The sequence below is a fragment of the Phalacrocorax aristotelis genome, chromosome 11 (genome assembly GCF_949628215.1).
Source record: "Phalacrocorax aristotelis chromosome 11, bGulAri2.1, whole genome shotgun sequence".
Taxonomy (NCBI): domain Eukaryota; kingdom Metazoa; phylum Chordata; class Aves; order Suliformes; family Phalacrocoracidae; genus Phalacrocorax; species Phalacrocorax aristotelis.
The window spans coordinates 698680-725100 of NC_134286.1; the positions used below are offsets into that span (position 1 = coordinate 698680).

Here is a 26421-nt window from a genome sequence, read left to right on the forward strand (position 1 = left end):
TCCCAGTGACGATCTGGCAGCTACAACCTGGCCCCAGACCAGCACCCCCTTCCCTCGGGCACCAGACCGCGTGAGCTGCAGCCGGGCCAAGCAGGCGGGGGGAGGAGCAGCTCCTGCACCCCACCGATCCGTTAACCTCCCCCGTGGCTGATGCAGCGGCACCAAGGGCCCCCGCTACCTGAGGTCAGCTCTGCAGATGTGGGTCACTTTGGAGCGTCCCACGGCGCTGGGCTCGATGAGGTACTGGGACGTCAGCACGACGGCTTTGACGCCTCCCTCCGCCGGCAGCTTGTCGTGCTCCACTGAGAGGGAGATTAGCAGGCAGGCTCCCCGCGGCAGGTCCGTGCACCAGCGCCTGTGGGACAGAGCGGCCCTGCTCAGCTCCCACCCCTGCGTGCCCACCCGTGGGCAACCCCTGGGTCCGCACAGGGCGCGGGGAGGTGGGCGAGCCTGTACAGCCCTGGGCTGGGGCCGGGTGGGATCCACCGAACCAAGACAGAACCCTTGCGCTCGGGTCTTCCCCTGCCCTCACCGGAGCACCACGCAGTCCCTGCGCGGGTGGGGGGCCATGCTGTCCGTGACGTAGTGGTAGACCTCCATGTTCTTGTCCAGGGCCTCCACCACCTTGCTCTGCAGCAGGTCCTCGTCCCAGAGGTGACGCTCCCGAAGCACCCGGTGCAGCACCGTGGTGGGAGGGGCCTCAACCTCCGTGGAGACCTTCCACAAGCGCAGAGGGTGCCCGTCCCCAACCTGACAGGCCAAGGGAAGGGTCAGGCAGGCTGTCCCATAGGACCCCCCAAAATGCTACCCCCGAGTGGCTCTACTGATGGCTTCCACCACCACTGAGCAGCACCTGGCATCTGCTGGCTAGTGATGGGATGGGGTGGGGTGGGATGGGATGGGATGGAGTAGGATGGGATGGGATGGAGTAGGATGGGATGGGATGGGTGGGGTGGGTGCAGGCAGCCAGCTCCTCCGCTGACAACAATGTGGTGGGTTCTCTGCCGGGACAGCTGGGCCCAGAGCACCCCCCCCATCCCAGAGCTGTCCAACTCTCATTCCATCCTCTGGCCAGGGAAGGGGTTGCTGATCCCTCCTCACTGAAGCAAACAAGCACCAAGGGGCTGTTAGCCGGTTGGCAGGTGCCCCCAAGACCCATGGCTCCCAGCGGTCACCCCGTACATGTTTCCCCGCGTGACCCCAAGCCCCCTCCACACAGCGTCATTTACCTTTTTGCAGGAGAGCTCCGTGTTCAGGGGCCCTGGGGTGTTCAGCCACCCCTTGAATTTCTCCAGTGACTCTTTCAGCAGGTTCTGGACACTCTGCTCAAAGTAGGAGTGTAAATCCTTGCTTTCCCCCTGACACACGAAGTCAGACAGGCGATGGGGGTAAGCATCTGCTGCCATATACGAGTTGCTCAGCTGCAGCAAGATGTCATGGGAGACCTACAAGCCAAGAGCATATAGACCTTCAGAAAGCCAGAGGGATCCTATGTTGACTTTGTGAGCAGCCCTGGGCAGCCAGAAAACCACAACTCTTCACCCCTCCATGGAGAGGGGAGGATGGACACAGCCCCCCTAGACATACACCCCGCAGCTTGTAACCTGCACCGCCACGAGATGCAGCCGGGCTTCGCTCCCAGCACTGAGTGGCAGCTGCCCCACTGAGGACGGGTGCCCTTCTCTCACCTCGTACGGACGCCACAGGACCAGCACCCGCCAGCAAGGTTACATCTCCCACGGGCAGCACCCAGGGAGGGCAACGCGGGGCTGGGCACACCACGGCCACCCACCTGGAAGAGCTTCTTGCAGTCGGTGATCATATGGGAGAGCCCCTGCGTCGCAGCCATGTTCTCGTTGAGGTCCTTCTGGTCAGGCTTCCCCATGGTGCCTCTCTTATGGATCACCCTGCGGGGGAGCAGGCGTCGCTGGGACGGCCGGGTGTCCAGCCCGCCCGTGGCCCCATTGCTCTGCTTTGCGCTGCAGAGCGGGGCACCCCCGCAGCGCGAAGCAGAGTAACGGGGGGCTGTGTGAGCGCACTCACGTTCCCACCGCGCCTTGCCCCGGTTCAGTGGCCTCCTCCCAGGATGGCCAGGGAAGGGGTGACGGGGAGACAGGGGCTGCAGGAAGGCTGGGGCCAACCCTTACCTCGGCGAGGTGCTTTCCTTCTTGGACACGTTGAGGTGGAAGATGGAGGGGGCCAGGCACACGGCCAGGTTCCCGGCGGTCATCTGGTTCTCCTCTGCAGAGGCGATGTCACTCAGGAAGTAAAGCAGGGTCTGCAGCACCTCCCGGTTCTCGTCCGGCATGAGGATAACAGCCGCCTGCACCGCCTGCAGCTGCTGCTCCTTCGACACAACTGCAGGCACGGGGCAATGCTGACGGTCAGCGGGTCTGTCCCGCGGCCACCACCCGTCGCCATCACCCCTTCCAAATGGACGGAGAGACGCCTCCTCCCTGGGAGACCCTGACTTTCGTCCCCAGCCCAGGGGAGACCAGCCCCAGCCCACTCACACTGGTAGATCTGCAGGAAGGTGTCCGTCAGCTTGCTGGTGAAGATGGGCTCCGGCAGGTCACGGAAATATTGCTTCAGCAGGTCAGCCACGTCGTACGCCGACTGCCCGTCATAGTTGACGTTGTCGGGGCTGGTTTCATTCATGTGCCGGAGCGCCTGAATCCGGGACTTCACCCCTGACTTTCGGAAAATGCCAACCTGCCAGGGAAGAGCAGGTTGGTGCTTGAGCGCAGCGTGGGCACCGAGGGAAAGGCAAGGAAACCCCTTTCCCAAAGACCTCACTCCCCTGCAACCCAGAGGAGAAGCCTGAGTGAGGGATGGCCAAGGAGCCACCCGTGGGCATTGGCTTCCCACAGATAACCTCGCCCTCCCGCTTCACCACAGCCAAGCGCCAGAAGAGGTGAACACAAAGCACCCCTGCAAGGCAGCTTTTTTTCCCCCAAACCATAGCAGCAGCGGCAGGCTCGGAGCCGCCCCGCGGCCATGGCCAGCGGTCACAGCATCACCTGGTCCAGGCACTGGCTGCGGATGTAGCGCATGGCCTGCTGGATGCTCTGGGGCAGGGGCTGCCCCGTCCGCTGCACGTTGACGATGGGCGGCACCCCGAAGACCATCTTGTCCCTGTAGTCGGGGACTCTACTCCGCTTCATGAACTTGGGCACAGTCCTGCAGGGTGGGACAGACAGAGGTCAGTGCACCGAACGGCTCCCTCAGCACCACCTCGCCGAGGGGAGCAGGACCCCAGGTCACACACACGCTTCTGCAGTTTTAAATATCAACGAGGCAGCTTTCGACAGGAACTGCAGCACCTTTTATTAAGCCAAAATGCTTGGCTACAATAGGAAACCACCGTCCTGCTCTTTTATGTTGCTGCAGCATTTTTAATGCCCCACAAATGCCTGCAGCCCTCCTGGATGCAGGCGATGCCAGAAGCCCAGGCGTCAGCCCCCAGCTCACGCTTGCGAGGATGCCCAGTGTCACACAGAGCAAAGCCAGCTATTGTTTCAGCTTCCTCCCCTCCCTCCCCACCACCTTTGCCCACCGAAGGTGCCCCATGCTGCAAGCCCTGGGCACGTCCCAGTCCCCCTCCCCACCAGCTCACCACGTCCAGGCTTGCTTGTGGGGCACCGAGTACTTCTCCATGATGGCTGTGAGACGGAGCAGGGAGCACTTCTGGAGCAGGTTGAGCTGGGCGGAGGACTGGCGGTTGATCTCCAGGGAGGCAGAGTTCAGGCTGGGCCGGTGCGAGTTCTGGAAACTGTGCCAGCGCAGCTTTCTGTGGGGAAAGGCTGGTGGTGGCCGAGCTGGAGAGCCCAGGGAAGGGCCTTTCCCTCCCCACAGAACCCGCTGCTCTGGGGGAAGGTGTGGGCACAGCAGGATCCCAGGGATCCCAGCACCAGCTCCAGTGCCTTGAGTGCTGCTTCCTCCGGCTGGGTGCTCACCCAGTGCGAGACAGTGCCGGGGAGAGCATGAGAGACGCTTTCCCTGGCCTCAGAGGACTGCTCCCTCCCCCATGTTCCCCTGAAACAACCAGCATCCTCTCCACGCAGGGTCACTGCACCTGCCCCAGCACCCTTGGGTGCTACAGTCCCCCAGGGGACCTGGGGAGAGCTCAGCTGCTCAGGGTGACGCGTGCCTGCAGGACCACCACGCAGCGCAAGGCCATGGCAAAAGGGACATCACCAAAACCCGTTTTCTCAGGAAGAAAACACACCCCACCAAGGTAGTGCTCTCTTGGGAGCCTGCTAAAACCCTTCCCCAGTCCATGCTGCTTCAGGAAGGCTCCTGCCCTGCTGCTTTGGTGCATCCCCAAGCCCAGAAAGGCGCAAGGGACATTCCCAGCTAATGAAAAAAGACACTCCTCTATATCCCTCCATGCCTGCCTGGAGGCACATCACCCTCCAGCACCTGCCAAGCAGGGGCTAGAAAATTCACAGAATTCAGCAACGGCTGGAGTTTTCTCAGGGAAAGCCCAAGGGGGCACTAGCACACTGGAAGCAAGTGCCTCCTTCATTTAGACCTGTTATTAGTAAATGAAAACTCATTTAATGACGGATCTATGCCAGCAGAGAGGTCGCAGCCTGCGCAGAGCAGGCAGCAGCTGCAGGCAGCAGGGCTGGCAGCGGTGGCTTGCAGCCGCCAGAGTGCACCAGCAACCCGCGCTGCGCTCCCCCAGCCCGCATCGCATCACAGCACTGGTCCATCAGCATCTCCCTCCCTCCACCTCGCTTCTGCCTCTAGGGAAAGGGCGATCGTCAAGCCAGGGCTTGCAGGGCACCGGCCGGCACCCCTCCAGCGACGGCTCGGGTGCTGCTCCCGCAGAGCCAAGGGCCGCGCACCCCTGCTGCAGAAGCGCCCATGGGATGGGGATGGGCTTGCAGCGGTCCCTCGGCTGGCAGCGCCGGGACTGAGCCCTTCCCAGGCACAGCGGAGGGGAGTGGGCCGCAGCCCCAGCCCATGCTTACCTGCAGGGCCTGGTAAGCGATGCTCCCACCCCCGAGTCCCGGCGCTCCCGCATCTCGATCTCTTCGGCCTCGTTGAGGGAGTTGCCCGTGCTGTCAAAGTCACTGGCAGAGGTGCCGACATCCGACATGGACCGCTCTTCGAAGTGCAGGTTGGAGGGTTCCCCTCCTGAGTCCGACTCCTCCTCCTCCTCCTCCTCCTCCTCGCCCCCTTCCTCCCCAGCCAGGTTGGGGGAGATGGCTTTATACCAGAGCTCCACTTTCTGCTGCAGCCCCCACATGTGCTGCAGTATGTCATCGAGGTTCTCGTAGGTCACCTCCCCGTCCTCCTTGCAGAAATCCTCACTGCTGCCGAACTCCGGCACGTTGTCGTAGATGCTGACCCGGCTACCCAGGGAGCTGCAGGAGCCCCGCCGGCGGCGGCAGGCGAAGCCTGGCGGGGAGGACGAGCCCTCCACGCTGCTGCTGCTGCCGCCTCCCACCAGCCCAGTGGGTGCATTCCCCGATTTCCAGTGTGTCAGGGAGCTGCCGGCCAAGGGACACAAGCTCTCGATGGAGAGGGATTTGGGGAAGGTCCCCGGCTTGTGGTCCAGGGGGATGTAGACCAAGCAATTCCCCTCGCACGCCTGCCGGTGCTGGCGGTCTCCAGCAGCCCACTTGCTGCTGGCTGTCACGGGCGTTTCGTAGTCCTCCAGGTAGACTCTGCTGCGTTTCGGATCAGAGCTCACCTTGCTCCCGCCTGAGCCTAGCAAGCGGTTAGTCCTGTACGATAGCGAGAAGAAGTGTTTTTTTCCATGAAAAGAGGCAGATATCCCTCTTTTAGGGGAGCTGTCCTTAGCGGCTGCAACGTCCCTGTTAGAATTTAGGGAGTCCCATCCCGGCGTGGCCGGGATGCTGTCGTGTGGGGCCACCTTCTCTTCTGGGCCGGCTTTCTCCCTGTCCTTCTTTCGGAGGGACTCGATCCTCTTCAAGAAGCTGCGAGATCGTAGTTTCTTCGGCTTCTCCTTGGAGCCCTCGCCACGGCTCGAGGGCTGCTCCGGCAAGGAGCGCTCACTCAAGCTGCGGCTGGAGGCGGCGATGGTGCAGATGGGGGACGGGGGCTCAGGTGGCGCAGCCCCGACACCCAGCGTGCAGCCCGTGCTGCCGCTGCTGTGCAGGGACACGGCCTCCGGGTTGGTGCTGAGGTCCGTGAGGACGCTCTCGCGGCTGGACGCCGGCCGCGTGGTGGAGCTCAGGACCTCGGAGCCCTGGGAAAGGACGTCCACGGACCCCACCCGTGACCACCTCTTGCTGTCCCTCTGGAAAGCCCAGCGGTCACTGATGGCACACAGGTCTTCCTCCTCAGAGTCTTCATTCTGCAGATGGTCAACAGCAGGAGACAATCCGTCAGAGCCACAGAGGGTTGGTGTGTCCCCCTGCCCCACTCTCCTGGAACCAGCACCCCAGCGGGGGGCACAGTCCACAGCGCGGCCCCTTAAGCCCACTCACGTCCCCTTTGGCAACAGAGGGCTCCAGGAGGCACCAGGCATCATTCTGCCGTGCCCGAGGGCCACGCTGCACTGGGGAGGGGACGGCGCTGCTTCCAGGCTGCCTCTGGGTAGCTCGCAGGCACTCGGGACATCCCTACAGAGCCTCCCTGCAACCCCCCGGCCACACCGGGCAGCGCGGCGAGGGATGCGGGGCAGCGTCCCTTCCCAAGCCCCAGTAAGGGCAGCCCAAAGAAGCAGGGATACACCCGGGTAATGATTTCCATGTGCTACACACCGAGCCGGCGTGCATTTTAAATGTATTATTCATTAAGAGAAATAGAAAAGGTTTTGTTATTAACATGCTGGTATTAATTGCTGTTTTTGACATGCAGGCTAGTTCCACCCATCCCTCCAGTGTCCGGCTTCCTCCTAGAGACATGCTGCCAGGGGGTCTCAGAGCCCGGCTCAACAGAGACCCCGGGGGTGGTGTTGCAGGTTGCAGGCACACGGCCCAGCGCAGCTGACCCAGCACGGGTGTACAACTGCGGTTCGCTGCTGCCAGAGCCTCAGAGAGGTGCAGGGGCACAGGGCAAACACAGGCGCCCACTAATTCAGCCGGGCACCTCTGAGGCCGTGCCCATCCTGGGAGCCGGTGGAACAAGTGAACAGCAGCACTGGGCACTGCCCTGCGCACAGGGGCCGTCCCAGAGCACACCAGTGTCATGACTGCACGCAGGATTGCTGCCCACCAGTGCGCACCAGCCCCCCCGCGCCCCTCAGCCTGCCCCGGGACGCCCAAGACTTACCTGTTTACGCTGAAAGTGGACTTCCAGCTTCATGGAGGCACATGTGTTCAGGGTCATCAGCCTCCTGCAAGAAACCAAGAGAGGCGTTACCCCAGCCCTGGCCCGTGCTGGGGCCACAGTGCCTGCTGCTTATTTTTTCCCCTGTTTCTGTCCTAGAGCTCTTGTCATTCACTGTCACCTGTCACCCAGCAGCTGCAGCTCCAGGGACAGGCGGAATCCGGCACAGCTCCGAGCCGGCTCCCAGGGGAGTGTGCTGCACCCCACACCTCCGACACCCACCCAGGCACCCAGTGACAGGCGCCCTGGGCATCACAGCCCGGGGTGAAACCACAGGAGTGCATGAGCAATGCAAGCCCTTGGCTGTGCAGCAGCGGGGATGCTGCAAGCGCAGCCCGCAGAGCGATGCGACGCTCCCTCCGCGCAGGCACCGCGACGTCCTGGCCATGCCCAAACGCCGCCCCAGCGCCCGGCGCCTGCCCTCCCATGGCCGCAGCACCAAGGGACGCCTGTCTACCCCGAGCAAAGCTGCCAGGCGCCCTCAGGGCAGGGCTGTCCCCCAGCTGGGCCCTTCACCTTTTCCCACCCTACAGCTTCAAGTCCTGGTTTGGTTTGGGTTTTTTTTGTTTTGTTTGTTTGTTTGTTTTTCACACAAGTGAATGAATCTCCAATTAATTCACTTTAATTAGCACAAATTGTTACTCCAAGCACTTTCGTTCCAGTGTGCAAACACCAGTCTGCACAGCCAAAAACAAACTTCAGGGACATTTTACCAAAAATTTGACTACCGCCGCTCTTGCAGCCCCACTGAAGCCCCCCAGCCGAGTGCGTGGTCCTGCAGCTCATCCTGCAGCAGGAGCACACACGCAGAGCCCTGCAGAGGGCGTGAGATGGGAGCGCACGTGTGCTGTGGGGGAAGAGAACACGCACGGGATTAATTTTCTTTGAAGCGCTCCATTTTCTAGTGTCCTTCTAGACCTTTTTGTTAGCCAAATACTGCAAGGGGCCACTTCAGGGATCCCGGGGGGGCTGGGGACGTTCCTGCCCCGCGTGGCCCACCCGGCCGCACTGGGCAGGCGTGACCTGCTCCAGGTTATTACAAACAAGCCCCGAAGCTCGGGCAGTCGGCCAGGTGACGACAAAAGGACCCAAAAGCCCCGACGGGGCGGGACGGTCAGAGACCTCTCGTCACCTCCCGCCTCGCTGCCGCCAGGAGGGAAAATTAGGAGCTTTCCGGGAACCCGGGAAGCGGCACAGGGGATCCCCCCCTGCCCAGTGCAGCAGCCTCTCTGTTGGGAAAACAAGTCACAGACCACTTCCCATCCCCTCTCTGTGTGTGTGGGAGGACAGCGAGAGGCAGCGCTCGTTTCTCGGCGTGGAGTCATCGCGGGGGCACGGGCGCGATGAGGTGGCCCGAAAGCCAAAGCAGGGCTGAGTCACCCACAGCACCAGGTGACACACAGCCCATCCAGACAGACAGCCCATCTGGACAGACACATGCTGGGACAGGGGCGGGCGTGTCCCTCCTTTTGCCAGCTCTTGCCCATACTGGCAGCACTGGGAGAGTTTTCCCCCCCGAAACACACGCTGACTCCTGCAGCAACACACCCGGCGGCATCTCTAGAGCTATTTTCAGCCTTGCTGCCGCAAGGAGTGGGGTGTCCTGGTGGAAAATGTCCAGCAGGGCCACGTTGCCAGGCGCCAGGATGACTAACGTCACACGACGCCAGCAAGCACTTGTGAACACAGAAATCCTTGGCCAGAGCAGCCGGCGGAGCAGTCGTTCCAGGGAAGAGGAGGGACCCGCCAGCAGAGACTTCCCCTGCGCAAAGCAAACCACAGCGCGAACCAGCAGCTCGTGAACCGCCGCCGGGAGCACCCGCAGCTCCTACCGACCCGCACAAAGCACTCATTAGCAGCGTTGCGACGTCCACGGAGCGCCTCACCCTGCACCGGTGCTCAGCAAATCCCCCACTGCGTGTTTTCCCTCTTTCGCAGGCAGCACGCGCCCAGCAACTGAGCGAAACTCTGTCCACAGCACGATTTCATCCACGGGCACTTTGACCTGAATCCGCCTTATGCCAACAGCCGAGCAAGACCCCTTCGCTCTGATGCAGAGACATGGTTTCCAAACTCCATTTCATTCTCAGAGACATTATGGAGCACCCTTGCAAAATAAAGCAACACAGAACACAGCCAGGGAGACCAGGCCCCCTCCCCTGGGGACCCCAGCCCGCAAGGGGCCACCCAGGGCAGCTGGCAGTGGAAAGGGAGAGCCGGCAGCGGGACAAAACCCAGCAGAACTGGGTCCCTCTTTGCACCTCTGCTGTTTCACAGTTCAGCTCTGACCGATCCATTTCTAATTGAGCTCTACAGGCTGGCGTTACCCAAACTTGAAATTAAAGCACTGCCCAAAAGTCACACGAAGGCGAGAATTATTCCTGGGATCTGTTTCCGTTCTCCAGGAGCTCTGTATGTTCAAACAAAACCCGCAGTCATTCCCCTGGCACCTCCCAACAGCCAGCGATGCTTTCCGACTCAGAAGATTAACTCATCCAAACTCCTTGTTGCAGAGGCAGTGGCAGCGCCTGAGCGGGCTCTGACCGCAGCCGGGGTGCAAGGGAGGCACCCCGCAGCGCCCACCGCCCCGCCAGCCCCGAGCCCTCGCCAGGGTGGGTCCTTGCGGTGGTGAAGGGGTACAAGGGAGCGTTACCTGCACAGGGATTTGAGGGAGTCCTGGTCCAGGAAGCTGTGGTCCTTCTTCACAGCGCTGATGTCAAGAGGGAACGACGAGTCTGGGAGAAAAGCGAGAGGAAAATCAACAGCTGTTTCCAAGCCAGCCGCCCCATCAGGCACAAGAGCCGGCGGTGAGCGTGGGAGGAGGGAGATGCTGCGGGGGGCAAGAGGAGGAGAGACGCCGAGGATGGAGAGCTGGGGAAGCGGGAGAGCAGCAGAGGGGAAAGGCGTGGGAGGCTTCTGGGCCATGAGTACGAGTCGGAAGAAGCCAGGGAGGCTGGGGCATCACATCACCAGCGGGAGCTGCCACCCATGACAGCCGTGGCTGCAGGAGGGGAACCTACAGTGAGGGATGGTCTCACCGAGCCGGCCGGGAGGCGGCTCTCAGCAGGCAGGACTCGGCCCGCACTCCCGGCAGCGGCTCCTCCCAAGGGACCACATTTTGCCCACAGTTCCAGGAGGCAGCCAGCAAAAAGCAAGAGAAAGACACAAACGGGGGCTGGCGTGGAGGGGCTGGGGATGTCCTGGTGCCGTGGCGGTGAGCGCAAGCCAAGTGCAGAGGTGGGAGGGGTGAGCCAGGCAGAGGAGAGGGGTCCAAATAAGCCCCACCGGGCCAGGAGCAGGAGGGCTTGCAGCAGCCCAGATGCTGGGAGGGGATCAGCATCATGCAGCAGATACCCCTCGCATCGCCTCCTCCTCGGACCGCTTACCCCTCGCAGGACAAACAACCCGGTCACTGCGCCGGGGACTGTGGCCTGCCTGGGACGGTTAAAGCCCATGGGGAAAGGCTGCTGCTGGGCTGGGGTGATGCCTGGCCTTAGCACTCGGCAAGATGAGCTGATTCAGAAATAAACACTAGCCCTTTGCAGTGGTTTCACACACCCACGCAGGTACCCTGTGTGGCTCCGCTCCCAGCTGAGCACATCTGGAGCCTGGGCTACCCCTCCTCGGGGGTGCCAGCTGCACACACTGCAGGGGGGATGAGGACCCCCTCGGCTCTCCCCTCAGCACCTCATGGTGTTCTTTGGAGAGTAGCCACCTCCCTAAGTCTGCCCAGGAGACGCCTTGGTGCCCCATAAAGCAATACATTACACACGCACTGATTGCTCACCAGTGACTCCCTTCTCCCCTGGGGAGAGCTAGGAGCTGCTAGGAGGTCTCCCAGGGGCCAGAAAGCTGTGCCACTATGGTGGTACAGTAGATGTAGTATCTCATTCATCCCCCGCCCCATGCCTCAAAGGCCATGGGTCAGGTCCCCACAGGCAAATACATTCTCTGGCCTCTGGGCAGGGGCTGGAGGACCACCCAGAGGTGGTATGCGCCCAGGGTCCTTGGGCAGCACCCTTTCCAGGTAAGGTAGGTGAGGGTGGCGAGGTGCCCAAGGGCCTCCCTCCCCTTCCCTGCTCACCTCTGTGCACTGGGAGGCTGCTCTGCTGGGACCAGCTACGTAGGACCTGGACCATTTTAACCCAAAGTGTCTACGCTCAACTGTTAATGAAGCTACTGAGTGCAATTACCAAGGGGACGCTGAGCCCTGCCAGCTGGGGGGAAAAACAGAATGAAACATGCAGAGGATGTGGAAAGTTTTGCTCAGAGAGGCTGAAGAAGGGTCAGTTATTCATAGACCCAGCAGGCGCTCCTCGCCACCCTGGGCTGCAGGCACTATTTGGGGCTGACACCTGGGGCTGGGTCTCACCTGCAGGAATCTGGCCAGCCCCTGCACGTGGCCGCGCTAGGAGCCTGCCCCCTAAAATAGAAACCAGAGGCAAACAGGCAGCCTGTAAAGCCATCACCCGGCGGGCGAGAGCGTGGCTCCCGCACACGTGTTGCGCGGGGCAGTGGAAGTGCCCAGCCGAACAATAGCCATCACTGCAGCCCACCGGAGACCAGGCTTCCCGCTATTGTCCTGGCCAGCCACCACTCCTCGGCCCCCCCGGCAGGGACCAGCGACCCTGCCATGGGTTTGAAGTAAACACAGCTGAGCCGGAGGCGAGACCCACCAACAGGCCTGCAAACTGCCTGTGGGTGCGTGGGAGGAGGTGGGAGCGGGTCCATCGGCGGGGTCTGCCCACCCCCGGCGCCCTGGGGGCTGTGCGGCATGGGACCCGGTGTGCTCCGGGCACAGCTTCTGCATGCTCAGAAAGCGCAGACCTTGCTGCCAAATAGCATTTCGGGGCAGGGCAGGAGCTGGCAGGACATGTCAGAGGGAGGGAGGGAGGAAACACTCAGCCTCCACGTTACCTACATTGGCCACCGCCACGCTCCCACCCACTGCAAACACTCACTGAACTACTGAGGAGCCGATGGCCCTCCAAAGCCTGCCTGCCCTTGGGCTGAGCAGCCGCCCCGGGGACTCCTCGCAGCCCTGCCTGAAGGGGAAAAGTTCAGAAATGCAGAAAAGTTAACAGCTCCCCAGGCCACGGCCAAGCCCGAAGGCTTCAAGTTTTAACGCATGATCATATAATTAGTAAACCATCGTGCCCGACCTCTCCTCTCCCCAGCGCTTTGTGAGCTCCCCTTGCAGCCACCCGTGGCATTTGGTTGTGATACAGGACACGAGACCAGCTACACGGCAGGGACTGGGATCAGCGGGAGGCGGCAGCTCTCACCTTCGTAAAGCTGGGCATACTGAGGGAATCCCGCCGCTCGCAGCCAGTCGCAAGCTTTCTTGGCTTCAGTTTCTGAAAGAAAACAAAGAACCAGCCTGAGCATCCCGCCAGGAGCAGCCGTGTTCCTGCAGCGGCAGCGCGTCCCCCCCAGCTCCCGCCGCGGGAGCGCTCCGGCAGTGCCCAAGCCTGCGTTTCATCGGCACAAAGCAGAGGAAATGATCGACTGCAAAGCCGGGAACTGGGGAGCCCGGGGGGGTGCTGGTGGGCAGCGATGGCCGTGCGCAGAGCGGGGTCTCTGCCCCAGGGAGCAGAAACGGCTCGGCTTTACCCTCTCTGCTAGCACCAGGCAAAGAGGAGGCGGTAGCACAGGAGCGATAGGGCCACAAGATACAATTCTAACCTCCCGATAAAATATTTCGCTTCCGAACCCACCAAACCAAGTACAATACTCTGCCAAGCAAGAGAGGAAGATCTTTATTCTTAACAAATTAGTTCAGAGCTCATCAAAGCTTAGGGCTGGTCACTTCATGGGTCTTATGCAAACATCCTCCAGAAAAGCCTGCCAAAGAAACCTTTCCTTCTCCCTCCTCCTTCCCACCACCCCGGACCACCCCAGCTCTTCTTTCAGGCTGGCGTTCATCCCGGCAGGCACCAGAACCCTGATGGTTTTCTACAACCTGGCTGGTTCCCATCCCTCACACGCGGTTCAGCTATCGCCCGGATGAGCCCATCCAACAGCCAGCACACTTTTCTGGGAAATTTCTCAAATTTACAGAACTTGAGGGAAAACAGCCCAAAGCTCAGACAGCCAAAGGAGGCTGCTGCCTGGTGTCAGCAGTCCGTCAGGCTGCTGAGATTTACGCTTCTGACAGTAACACACATTTGACCTCAAGCATAGAAAATGCGACAGCGGTTTCAGGGTCTCGCCCTGTCCCTCTCGGAGGCGCCACCCAGCACAGACTGGGCTGAGGCCAGATCCACCCAGAGCCGATTGCAGTGAAACACCCCAATTTCATCACCATCCACCAACAGCCTCAGCCAAGAGCCCTGGCTGCATTTATAATTACAAAGCTATAGCAAAGGGGGAAAAAAAAGCCCCAAACGAGCAGTTCAGTTAGGATGGGACCAAGCCAAAACCCTGGACCCAAATACCTCAGAAGTTTTGGGAAGAAGGCTTGGAATAAGCCTCCACATCTGGGTCCAAACTGTGCAGCTGTCCTTAGCTGTGCCGTGAAACCAGCCAAAACCTGTGGCTGACCCTCAGCAGGGCGCAAACCAGTAACCCCAGTGGAGACCTCAACCCCGGAGCCCGGCAGGGTCAGCCCGGTCCCCGCAGAGCACCACATCCCTCCGCGCACCCCAGCCCCTCCACGGGTAAGGCGCCCTGCGGCAGCGACCGTCCAGCCAGGAGGGCACCAGGCCCACGTGAAGGGTCTTTGGCCACGACAGCTCCGGAGAGCGGATCCCTCCCGCGTCGCAGGGCGGGTAGGGTCGGAGGATGGGCATCTCGCACAGCCCCCCCCCGGCCAGGGACCTGCCAGACCCCCCTCACAACGGAGTCACCGGCCACGGGGCCATCACGGCCAGAGGCTGCAGGTCGGGTGCCCCCAGCCCAGAGCAGAAACACCAGCCTCTCAACCTGCTACTGCCCCACGGTGTCGTGACCCCCCCATGGCCCCCCAGGATGGATGGGGCCACCATCCCCCGAGAAGGGACAGGCAGCCAGCAGAGCTGCATGCCCAGCTTACCCCTGACGGCGGAGGGGCTGAACTGGTAGAAGAGCATGGCGGGGGCGCTGACGGGCACCGCTCGCCGTCCAGGGTCCGCACAGCAGCCGCGTGACGCCTGGCGAGGCCGCGGCCGCCCCGTGGGGCCAGGGAGCAGCCGGGGCCAGTGCTGCGGCGTGCAGCAGGGCGCGGAGCACTGAGCTCGGCCGCCCGTTGCCCCGCTGGAAATGAGGTGTCAGAGCACGACATTTCCTTCCCCTCCGCCGCCTCCTCCCTGCACAGGGGCTGGCGGGGGGGCCAAGGGGAGCATACCTCTCTTCGCCCTGTTTTGCAGTGCGGTCCCAGGCATCCAGTCCTGCGTCCCACCCCAGAGCGCACGCAGCGGGAGCAAGCCCACCAAGGGCAGGGGGCTCTGCCCATCCCAGGCGGGAGCCCTCCCCACATCCAAGCGCTGGCACGGAAGAGGTTTCCGAGTGTCCCTGTCCTGGACGGAGCCAGCGGCCAGCTTCCTCCTCCCGCCCACCCTTCCCACAGACGTGCTTTCCCAGGGAAGTGCAGGAAAGGACGGGCAGGCAAACCCTCCTGCCCAGCACGCAGGCGGGCGGTGAAGCACTCGCGCGGGCAACGGCTGCACCCACGGCATCAGGGCCACGGCCAGACACTGTGCACGGGGTCACCCATTGCAAGCCATGTCCCCAGCCCTCCCTGCCACCCCCTGGGAGCTTCGCTGCCAGGGCAAGGCGATGGGGTACCCAAAGCCCGTGCCCGACAGCCACAGCGCGAGCGCCCGTCTGCAGCCTCTGCTGGAGATCCGGCCCGAGCCCCGGGATGCTGCCTGGAGCCCCCCCATTGCCTCACGCTGGGCAGAGAAGCCACAAGCAGCAGTGATGGAGAGGGGTTTCCGACAGGGCTGCATCTCCAGATGTGAGGATTCTCTGATGTCTAGTAAAGGCTCATCACACACTACACCCACTGCTCAGCAGGGCTGGGAAGAGGGTCTCTTTGCCTCCTCTGGTCAGCCAATTATTTTCACGAGGTTGTGGTAACTTAATAACTTTGCCATCTGTAGTTTAAATGTGACAGAAATGTTCCCATTCGAGATGTATTGCAGGGGGAGCAGGCGTGCCAACACCGGCAGACAGGCGCATAAACACGCCCAAAGCCCGCTTCCCTAAGAAATAAGAGTTCAGACCCCACGAAGCCGCCTTCCACCCTCACACCGAACCCAACCTCGGAGGAGCCCAAGCACACACCCCACACACGGGGCTCCCACTGCCACAGAGCCGCTCTGCTGTGGCGCCAGCCACGTGTGCCAGCCGCTTTTGCGGGTCCTAACGGAGGAACAAGGAGCAGATGAAGATGGGACACAAAAAGATGGCAGCGCTTCCACCTGGGCTTTCAGAGACATCTGCGGCAGGGGAAGAGGGACTGGGGGGTTCCTGGTATTGTCAGCTGTTTTCCTAAGAAGATTTGCACAAGCCTTGCCTGTCTGTGTGTCTGCATCACCCCGGCTGTCAGCACTGCCGCCAACCTGCCGGCCACCTTCACCCACATCTGACAGAGAAGTGAAGCTCACACGTACAAAGCCACTAACCAGTTTCATGAAAGCAGCTGGATGGGTAGATGAGAGGCTCCATAACAGCTCCTGCTTCAGGGGAGGCTCTTTCTGTGTGAGATGAGCCCTCGATAAGCACCTCGATGTCTCTATGGGGGGAACCAGCACCAACGCACTTGCTGGAAATAGCTCCTGATGGTGCACAACCCTTACCAGCCACCAGAGAATCCCCTCCAGGCAAAGCCTCTGCCCTTCTCCAGCAGCTGCTAAGGCTGGATGGCATGTCCCAAGGAACAGGCATCCACAGCTGCTCTCTCTGTCTCCACCCAACAAGGGGCTCACACTCTGGCCTGAGGCCACCAGGGTCCCTCCGAAATGCCCCGAGCGGGTCCAGCGGGGGCGGCTCCACCAGCGGCTGCTGCAGAGTGACCCGGGGGGAGGGAGGGGGCACGGCTGGCTGGTGGCTGCCCCGGCAGACCCCCAGCTCCTCCCCGCATGCCGGGCTGAGGGGCAGGAAGCAAAAAGAGAGAAAGAGAAGAGTCTCTCATTTTGCTACTGAAAGTGGAAGAAAAGGATGCGAACCAACATGAATGGAAGGACAAAATTCCCCCATCACCTTCCTGCACCGTGGCATTTCCTGGGACGCACGCCACCAGCGGGGCAGCACTGAGACCTACGCCCGGTCCACGGCGGCTCCGACGGGGACAGCTCCTGGCCGTGGGATGTGTGGAGCCTGCAATCTCTCCCGCGAGCGCTTCTGGGGCTACAGCTACCCCAGCCCTGACCTGGCACCGGTGCGACAGGAAAGGGCCTGCGAGACGCACTGAGAGCTCTAACACGAGCGAGCTGCAACACCGGAGGCCAAAGCAATTACAGGCAGGAAAGCCACTTCCCAGAACCCTGGCTCTGCACTTTCGCTTTAAAAATCAAAAATAAAAAACTGAGAAGTCACACCCCAGGCTCCCAGCAAGCTTCCAAATTCCCCATAAAAAGTCACACACAGCCAATTAGCATGTGAAAAGAAAACCACATCACAAAATTGCCCATACGTTAGCTAATGGAAAGCCGTGAAGCAGCTGCCCGGCAGATGCGGGCGGGAGCTCTGCGCCCCCGCTGCCGCACTCCAGCCCTAGCAGGGGGAACGCTCTTTTTTTTTCTCTTCGTTTTGGTGTGTTTTTTTTCCATCCCGCCTTAAAAGAAACGGTTGCCTACAACAGTGACTATGCAGAAGTGGAGCTCAGCTTCCCTTCCCAGTCTGTAAACGGAAAACTTTTTACAGAAATGACAAAAAATCCTGACACATCCCCCGAACCAGGGGTGTGTGCCTTCACTGCCTGCAAAAGTGAGGAGCTGAACCAGCAGTTTCCCGTGGGAAGCACGCATCCTACTGCTGCTGAAGGTACCGGGGCTGCGGCACTGCCAGTGTACGTGAAGTTAAAGGGGAACTAACTCTGGCTGTGGCGCCCAGCGCTGTGCTCACAGGAATTGGTGTCACCTCTCTGAGCTGAGCATCACTCAAACACACCTGAGGGCCGATTCAGACCCCTCCGTGCTGGCCGAAGGCACCTCTCCCTTTCCAGTGGGCTCAGAAGGGGTGCCCGAAGGAAGCCCCCGCGCCACCTCCCACGCTCTGCCGGGGCTGCGCTCGCGGCGCTGGGCTTGCCGTGGGGGCTCGCTGCCCACCCCAACCTGGGCTTTCAGAGCAGGAGGGGCACGCCGAGTTTAAGCAGCCACGGGCATCCCCTGTCCACGCAGTTTGGCACTCAGCCCCCATAAATACCGGTTACCTGTTTCCAGCTGGGCCAGCTCCCAGCGCCATCCCGCAAAACACAGAGATTTCAAAGCCGCCAGCACAGGCACGGCACCCAGACAGGAACGAGAAACGCAGCTGGACGCCCTCCCGGGTGCAGCAGGTTTCCATAATTAACCTTCGTGCAGTAAATAGGTCTCACAAGTTTTGGGAACTGCTCCTTGCTATGTCACCAGCAAGGAGTTGTTCAAATGCCTCCTCCACCTCCAGCCCCAGCCCCAAAATGCCCTGTCTGCTCCCAAGGGCATCGCCCCCCTGCGGACGGCACCACGCAGTGGGGGGGTGGCACTGCGGCGGCCCCGGCTGGTGCCAGAGCCCGCCACCCCATCCGTGTCCCAGACATGAATTCATGAGGATGAATATGAGGGAAATCTGGGCATAAAAACGATCCTAGGGGTAGCACAGAAACTGCTGGCCTGTGTCTGCGTGGGTGTCAGTACCCACGCACCGCGTGGCACCACCTGGGCAAGAAGCCCTCCGGCCACCCACGTGACTGGGAGACCGAAGCCGTCGGGTTTCTGGATCGCCTTGTGCACCACCTCAACGTCACCCCAAGCTCCTCTGCTCCCAGCTGCCCTCCGGCCGCCGGCCGGGTTCCCTCCCTTCCTTCCCATTGCCCCTGGGCAGGACCCAGCTTCAGCAGATGCTCGTGGCCATCCTGCCCCACACCCCGTGCCCCGGACGGCAGCAAGGCTGGAAACCCCAGCTGGGCAGCAACTCCTCAGTTAGGACAGCAGAGAGGAAGGAAGAGCCCTGGGACGCCGGACAAATTGCCGCTCTGTTGTCAAAGCCAAGTTTCCAGGTAAGAAAAGGGGCTCCGCTCTGCGGGTGCAGGGTGTGCGCAGAGCCTGCCCCAGGCAGCCCCTCAGCAGCCGCCCCGGGGAGCGCTCCCCCCGCTCGCACCTCGGCTCAGCTCCAGGGCTGCATGTAACCACCACTGTCAACTAGATGCGACAGCTTTGGTTTCCTCTCCTGCAAACGAGCCTACCAGTGGTCTCCAGCCTGTTTTCTTCGGTTCTAAAGGCGGTCAAAACGTAGCCGTTCGCATCCAAAGCGAGTATAACCCTGTGCTTTGCACTGCAGAGACATGACTGTAAACCGGGGCCATGAGGAAGTCCAGGGCAATGCCAGATTTCGGCTCTGCACCATGCCCAGCCAAAAAGCAGCTTCTCCCCTTGCAGGCAGGCACTTGAGACGGCAGCTGCATCTGATCGGCATGGGGAACACCACTGCTTCCACAAGCATCACTCTGAACAATTTAAATTCACGCTTGCAGCCTTTGCTGGCTTTAGTAAAGATTGCAAGATAGCTCTGAAGTAGCCACATCAGCCCCAAATGAACGAGGCTCCATCGTGCCTTTACAAAATGCAAACACGCTTGTTATCTTCTTTAAGAAGGGGAGAAAATTTCTCTCCTTTCATTATTCACTCCTCTGGGACAGCAAAGCCTAAGGTTCACCTCCAGAGAAGCCAATGTTCATCTGCAGCAGCAGCAAAGCGTCTCTTCCTCTCTTGGGGTGTTACTTTAGGAGCAACAGCTGAACAACCGACATCCCTGCTCAAGAGGCACGAGGTGCAGCAGCTGCTGGAGCGAAGCAGCCCGCTGGGCTGCTGGGCGTGCCGGCCACTGGACGTGGCTGCAGGACACGGAGGGGTGGCAAAGACAGAGCGAGCCGCGGTCCCCCCGGCACCGCCGCGACGGCTTTCCTTTGCGAGGCAGCGCTGCTCCCGGCCCTCGCTAAGCAAGCGGAGGAAGGAGGATGTGGCCAGTCCCCGGAGCTGGTGGCTGCTCCACTCCGCCGTTTTAGGTCCCGCGCAGCGTGGCAGACTGGACAAGGCAGACCTGTGTGCTGGCCAGGTGAGGCATTCCTGACGGGGGTGTCCCACAGGACATTACAGATACCTGCTCCCCACAGGCATCTCCACTCCTCAGAGCCCTGCAGCACCTTCGGCCACCTCAGGACACCTCCTCCTGGCCCTCGGCTTCCGGCTGCCGCTGGGAGCACAAGCGCTGCGGCAGCTCAGGGGTTAAACGTCCTGCGTTTGAGCGCTGCAGCTGCAGAGCAGATGTCTGGTGGGAACAAGGGGATGGAGGGGGCACCGATAGGAACAGAGACAAAGGGCCAGGAAGGTGAAGACCCTGATCCGTCCTCCTGCATTTTTGCAGCTGCTCCAACCCCAGAGGAACAACAGGCAGGGCAGGAACCCGTCCCCTCCTGTGCCCAGGAGCGCAGCAGCACGGCCCCTTGCACGGGAGGAGGGGGCCCAGCAGGAACCTCTGTTTCCATGTCTGAAGAAGGCAATGGCAAAGCAAGCTCGGGGAGAGAGAGGTGGCTGGGTTCTCCCATTTCTGCTGTTGGAAACCCAGGAGAGAAGCAAGATGAAATCAGCTACTCAGATACAGAAGAAAATGAATGCACCTTGCCCATCCTGTATCCCACCCTTTCTAAAATTGCAGTAGTGTTTTCCTGTTGATCATCCCACAGGTCTCACATGCAGTTTGTCTGGACTAACAGACGCCGTCCCTCCGAGGGCAGCCAGCGGTGCCGGAGCTCCCCAGCTCACTGCTTTAGTGGCACTGGGGCACGGCCTCCGTCGGACACTGCAGGTACGGGCCGAGACCGCACCTCCCTGACGAGAAGGGATCGCATCATGCGTTTCTTTACATTGACAACAAGAGCCCATTTTCCCACTGCTTGGGAGAACGCTGGACCCAGCGCCAGCAAACCGGTGCACCCAGAGCCTACTCCCGCCTCAGCACGCCCTGAGGTTGAAGTCTGGAGCGCTGCATCCTGCTGCTGCTTTCACCACATGCAGTGCGAGACCCAACACAAGCCACCACCGACGGCCAAGGAAGGCCAAGGCAAAAGAAAACAGCAATAGTTTTGCTAAGAAGCCAGAGAGCAGCAGCTCTCAGCTTCGCAGAGCGCTCTCTGCTCCAGGACGCAGCATCTGCAGCTGATGCATATTTGCATCTCCAGGCGATGCAACCTGCTGCAGTTTCTCTCCTGCACTACCTGCGTAGGAGCTGTCCTCAGCTCCTTCTATGTTTAAATCCAGGCATTGAAGAATAACTACTTGCTGAACACATGAGGGAATTTCCCCCTACTTTTACACATTTATTTAGAAGAAACATCAGTGTGTGTTACCAGAGGAACTCCATGGAGCAGCATTCCCTCGTGGTCTTTCTACAGCTGTTTCCATGTTGTACAGAATTATAAGCCCCTCCAGTTCCCAGCTAAGAACGCAAAGGCTCCTACGGCCTTCAGTGGGGATGGTGAGCCCAGAGCCGGGGCCGTCACACCCGGTCCAGTGGCTGCCCGAGCCAATGGCCAGGCACTGGCACAGCCCTGGCACACAAACGGATCCTCGCAGGAAGAAATGGGCACTAATCGCTCAGCAGAGGCATGAAGGATTGCTTTAGGGCTCTTTTCTTCCCCTTTTAAAGGCTGCAATACAAAAATAAGCCAGAACCAAGTATTTCTCCAGTTCTGTGCAATCATGTGCTTCCTTTTTCTGCCCCACCAATCCCCTCCTGCAGGCTCTGAAGCGTGTCTCTGAAGCCATCTCCCCTCCCTCCCACCTGCAGCGTGACCACGACCAGCAGCCCGCTGGCATTTGCTTTGCTCAGGCCGTCTATCAACGGGTCCCTGCATCTGCTGCTGCGGCTGCTCTGCAGGGAGCCTGCAAGCAAAGGCACCCCGCGCTTCTGCACCGACGCCGGCATGTGCCACCCCTGAAACCTGTGAAAATCCCATCCTGCGTCAGAGAGATCCCTGCAGAATTCAGGTTTTTAACACCAGGTTAACGCCGGCACGTGCAGGTGACCACAGCAGCACCTCTCAGCCTGCAAACGGTTCGCTTCCAGAGCGGCCCTCCTGGTCTGTGCGGCAGCCTCCTCCCCAACAGGGACATCTCCCCGCAGTCCTTCCAGAGAAAGATACAAAGCAAAGCGTAAAACCAAAAATCCAAAAAACTAAGTTTCAAAAAGCAGCCAAGTAACATTTCTCATGCGAACGCAGGTCTGGGTACGCTGGGGCAGGGCTTTCACCCTGCCCACGGGATCTCTCCCCTCCGCAGTGGCACGGTACGAAGCCCCAGTCCCTCAGCAGTGCCCAGCGCCCACCGGCACGGCTCCAGCATTGCTGCCAGCGGCTCCTGGGGACACGTCCCTCCCCGCCCGCAGCTCGCCCTTCGCAGCCGTGAAGCCCTCTCCCCCCCACGCCATGCCCTCCTTTCCTCTCGTTCGAAACTGCTTTCCAGTAAATCAGCATTGGCAGGCGATGCCACATCCCGCGGCGCGGCTGGCACGGGCACCACCGCACTCCCGGGGCTCCGGCTGCCCCCCGGCCCCCCCAGCTGCCCCCCGGCCCCCCTTGCTGCTTGGTAGGAGGCAGGGGTCAGGCTCCCAGAAAGGCATTTTGGCTTGGGCTGAGGAAACGGCCGAAGGTTAGGAGGAGCTGGCACCCTGCGCGACCACCACGCTTTCACCAGCTTGGCTGACCCTGGGAGAAATAAAGCCCAAATATTGAAAAGGCTGCCGACCCATTACGCTTACTGCATCTTAAGCGGGGAGCAGAGGGGTTGAAAAGCCGCGCACAATGCGACTGAAACGAGCCTGTACTTTGTCGCATCCATTTCCCCTCTCCTTCCTATCGCGCACAGCCGCACCCTCAGCGCCGGTGCCCTATTTCACCAGGGGCTCAGGGCTCATCTAACCGCAGCCCCTCTCCAAGGGCACATGCTCCCATCAGGGCAGAAGCTGCAGATCATTTCAAGGTGTAAAAAAAAAAAAAAAAAAAAAAAAAAGTAAAGGAAAATCTGGTCTGGTTCCAAGAAAAGGAAAAAAAAAAAAAAGCTTAACAGCAAAACAAATTACACCTCCTAACCCTTCCCTCACCCTCTGGCATAAAAGCCAAAGCAAACTAATCACACTGCAAAGGAAACACTGTTTTCAAGAAAACTCTGACAAGAAAAAGGGTCATTTTACAGACTTTCCCATCTCCCCCCGATAGCATGTTTGCCAGCTGAAACCTCCTAATACAAACACAAAGCTGGGACACGAGCAGACTCACCATGGCAGAAGCTGTTAATCCCGGCTTTGTTCATTGGAAACCGTGGATTAAATGCAGAAAGAAATATCAGCATGACCACCGGCCTCCTTGATCCCCACCTCAGCCACCCCAGCACTGTCCGCCGGAGGCGAGAGGACTCCCAGCCAAAGACCTTCCTGCGGGCAGTCAGCTGGAGAGCTCCGACTTTTCCACACGGGCCGGCTGTAGCGAGCTCATAAAGCCTGCCCTCATTGAGCCAGCCATCTAATTTCTCGCTAGAAGCAAACAGGACATCCCCGGCCGCACCAAGGGCTGAACTGTTCAAACAGTGGGGGTGGGAGCAGGCGGTGAGCGCGCCAGAAAGCCGGCGCGAGCGCGCACATGCACGCAGGCACGCCGCTTAACTGCTTCCAGCTCTCCGTAAGCCCTGCCCGAGTGGCGGGACGGCCTCGCTTCCCCTCGAGCAGCCGTTCCTGCGCCTGGAGGCGCTGCCGTGTCCCCTGCGGCGAGTGGGAACGAGGTGCCCCGGAGCGGGGACGCCGAGGTGGCCTGTCCTGGCTGTGGCCGCCCAGGCACGGGATGCCCGTCCCAGCCAGGTTGGCTGCAGCTTTCAATCGCAACTGGAAAAATTAGGTACTGACGTGCTCAAGTGTGAAACCTCCCGCAGGGCTGCGCTCTGCTGGCGCCAGGCTCTGGAAGGAACTGAGCCTGCAGTAAGCTGGGAGGCAGCAGAGCGATGGACACCACCTAAAGCCCCCTTCTCATCCCAGCAGGCGCTGACTAGTCTGGCCTTAAACCTCAGCGGAGCGGCTTCTCTTGGTCGGCTGTTTGCAGACCGCAGGAGCTGCCAGCCGCCGGCAGCCAGGCAGGGCAGCGCCGTGAACGCGGGAGGCGGGAGGGCTGGGAAAACCGAAAGCAAAGACCGGTCCATCATAAATTTCCCCATCCCTCAAGACACCAAAGAGGACTAAAAGCTTTGGAACAGACGGTTCAGGGACAAGACCAAGACCACCTGCTATCCAAGACATGCAGACTTCATTGCCTGATTTTCTGCAGACTCACAGTCGGCATTTGAGCCGCCGGGGCTTCGCCTTGCCCCGGGGGTGCTCCCTCCCTCCACGCAGGCAGGGCTCAGCACTCGCCTCACCTTTTCGGGCTGACAGAAGCTGGGGGAAACAGCGCGGTCCAAGTGAGAAGCTCTGGTTGACATGGGATTAGTGTCCGTAATGAAAAGCACATTCTCTGCAACTGCGCTTCCCCGGGTCGGCCCTTTTGGCATAAATAGTTTACAGAATGAGCTGTGAGATCCCCTCGGCTGAGCAGGGCCTGGGAGGGGAGATCCTAGGCCCAAAGTGCAGAAGGGGAGAGCTGAGGGGAGCAGGCAGGTAAATAAATCTGCGAGCCAACCTTGGAAAGGAGCTGGATGAAAACACCAGCACGCGCGACAGCAAGGGCGTCCAGCCGACAGCAGCGACCGCCTCGCCGATGGGGAGGCGTCCCAGCGGCCATCCAAGTTACCAGCGACCATGTGCAAAGTTTCCACCAACACGGGAGGAATCAAAAGCTGCTTCCAAATGTGATCTCATGTCCCAGCGATGCAGAGAAGTACCGGGCCTCAGAGCGCGCCGTGCCGCTGCCCCTCAGCGTGCTTTAACAGAGGGTGCCTCGGCTGCTGCCCGCCCCGCTCCCAGCGCACGCTCCGCTAACGCTGCTCTGCGGTCCCAGAAGCTATTTTGACATAGAAGGTTAATGAAATCCCTGCACCGCGAGGTCCTGATCTTCTTGGGGCTGAAAGCAAGCGCTTCCCTTGCAAAGAGAGTATTGCTAATAACAAGCCAGCAGCGGGCTTAGCCAACAGGTAACAAATAATAACCATACTTTAGCATGAAAAAGGCCTTTCTGTGCACACACGACAGCAAAGACACCAAACCCAGCCGGCGCTGCAGGTGCACGCTGGAGCTGCAGGACGGTGCTGGCCAAGGCTGGCTCTCCGCAGGGACACACGGCACCCACTCGCCGGCACTGGGAGCGGGTCCCAGCTGGGGCGAGGGGCGCAGGGAGCCATCTGTGGGTGCCACGCACACATCCTGCCCACTGCAGCACCCTCCGCCTCGACAAGGGGGGTTTGGTCCAGTTCTCCTCAGGAAAAGCCTCTTCCACCACTATCCCTGGATGGACCTTCCTGTCGTTAACGCTACCGTGGCGCCACAGAAGGAAACCAGACCATAATTCCAGCTGCAACAAAAGAGCAGCAGCTGCCTCCCGGGTCTGCAGTCAGCCAACATCTGTAGGTGGGAGAGAAGGGAGGAGAGAGCCTCTGCCGGCTCCAAAGCGATGGGAGAGGCAGCCAGGCGTCCCCTCATCCGGAACAACCTGAAACGCTGCCCAGGAGAGGAAGCTGAGGGGGTCCCTGAACCAACAGCTCCTTCTGGGGCACAGAGAGGGTCCCGGCGCCACTGTCCCTATCACCTGTGGGAGGAAGGGGGAGCTGGCACAGCCCATCCGAGGGGCTCCCTGCGTGTCCCGGGGAGCTCCTGCCCAGAGGAGCGAGGGAAGGGTACCCAAGCCCCAGAGGGTACCTGGCGCGGGGACCTGCGCTTTGGCTTGTTAGTTCATGCTCCTCCTTCTCCAGTTGGTCTTGTCCTGGTCTCCCTGATGTCTGGCACCTACAGGGTGACTGGAGGAGGGCTGATGTGCTTGCCAGACACGTCCTGATGCAGCTGATGACAAGCTGTGTTGATCCGAGTCAAACTCTCCATTAGGTCACACCGTGGGCTTCAACGCCAGGTTATTTCTCTCTTGCCTTGTTTCCAGTTCCCAGTGGGACGCGCAATAGGTGTCTCATCCCCTGTCGAGGGGTACAGCATTGCAAAACATCCCACCCACCCCGCAGCTTGCTTCCTTACACCCTGGTGGGTAAGGCAGAGGAGGCCAGCACCAGCGGCAGGACACCAACGCAAGGACCGCTGTGGTGGCTTCTGCCCTCTCCAGAGTTCTCCTCCAAACTCAGGACCCTCCTGACCCCGCTGCCCCGCGGCAATGAAAGCACAGCTAACAAGCCCAAAATCATCACAGGAACGTGGAGATCAGAGTGAAACCTTAGGACAAGGGTGGGATCAGACAGCACGGACCTGAGGTTTATGGAGGTCACCTGAGCCACACAGAAGCCCACAACTCTCTCTTTCTCCCCCTCTCCCCCCACTGGAAGAAGGTGGTGTTGGGGCTCAAGGCTTCCTTTTCTTCATGAAGTTAACAGGAGCTGCTGGAGAGAGCAGGCCAACGGACTTTTTGAGAAGCAGCTTTAAAGGATGTCACAGTTTTGCAAAGAGACAAAGGAACATTTCAAAAAAATATACAGAAGTCTCCCTGCCAGGAATGCAGAGAATGTCAGAGAATATTACAAAACAGGATGCAAAAGCTGGCCTCAAGCGATGTTACAGACTCATACGCTGGCCTGACAGTCGAGATGCTGAATCCCGATGGAAGACAAACCATGGGAATGGCAGACTTGGCTTACCTGGCTTGGTCCCATCTGTCTGCCTCCCACCAGCGAAGCCGGCGCAGCCATCTCTGCCAGCCAGCCCACCCCACGCCCCTACCCACAACGCAGACACAGTCTAAAACGTGGCCCTTTATGTATAATATGGCATTTTCTGAGGAGCTGAAGCAAGCAGAGCCTGTTC

General features: G+C 60.4%; 1 protein-coding gene across 8 annotated transcripts in view; it reads right to left on the reverse strand.

Annotated features, from left to right (window-relative positions):
- Positions 1 to 26421, reverse strand: part of STARD8 (StAR related lipid transfer domain containing 8) — a 79605-nt gene that overhangs the window by 2429 nt on the left and 50755 nt on the right. For 4 of the 8 annotated variants that reach the window (XM_075106502.1, XM_075106503.1, XM_075106509.1 and 1 more), the window contains 12 exons: positions 12594 to 12665; positions 9962 to 10043; positions 7252 to 7315; positions 4980 to 6331; positions 3617 to 3790; positions 3021 to 3180; positions 2514 to 2712; positions 2148 to 2358; positions 1793 to 1979; positions 1230 to 1445; positions 533 to 750; positions 179 to 355 (listed from right to left, as the gene is read on the reverse strand). In XM_075106502.1, coding sequence (XP_074962603.1) covers positions 179 to 355; positions 533 to 750; positions 1230 to 1445; positions 1793 to 1979; positions 2148 to 2358; positions 2514 to 2712; positions 3021 to 3180; positions 3617 to 3790; positions 4980 to 6331; positions 7252 to 7315; positions 9962 to 10043; positions 12594 to 12665 — 3112 coding nt within the window. Of the gene's footprint in view, positions 1 to 178; positions 356 to 532; positions 751 to 1229; positions 1446 to 1792; positions 1980 to 2147; positions 2359 to 2513; positions 2713 to 3020; positions 3181 to 3616; positions 3791 to 4979; positions 6332 to 7251; positions 7316 to 9961; positions 10044 to 12593; positions 12666 to 14341; positions 14517 to 14632; positions 14654 to 22759; positions 23157 to 26421 lie in introns of those variants that run through there. The other 4 variants (XM_075106504.1, XM_075106506.1, XM_075106505.1 and 1 more) reach the window with 4 other exon arrangements.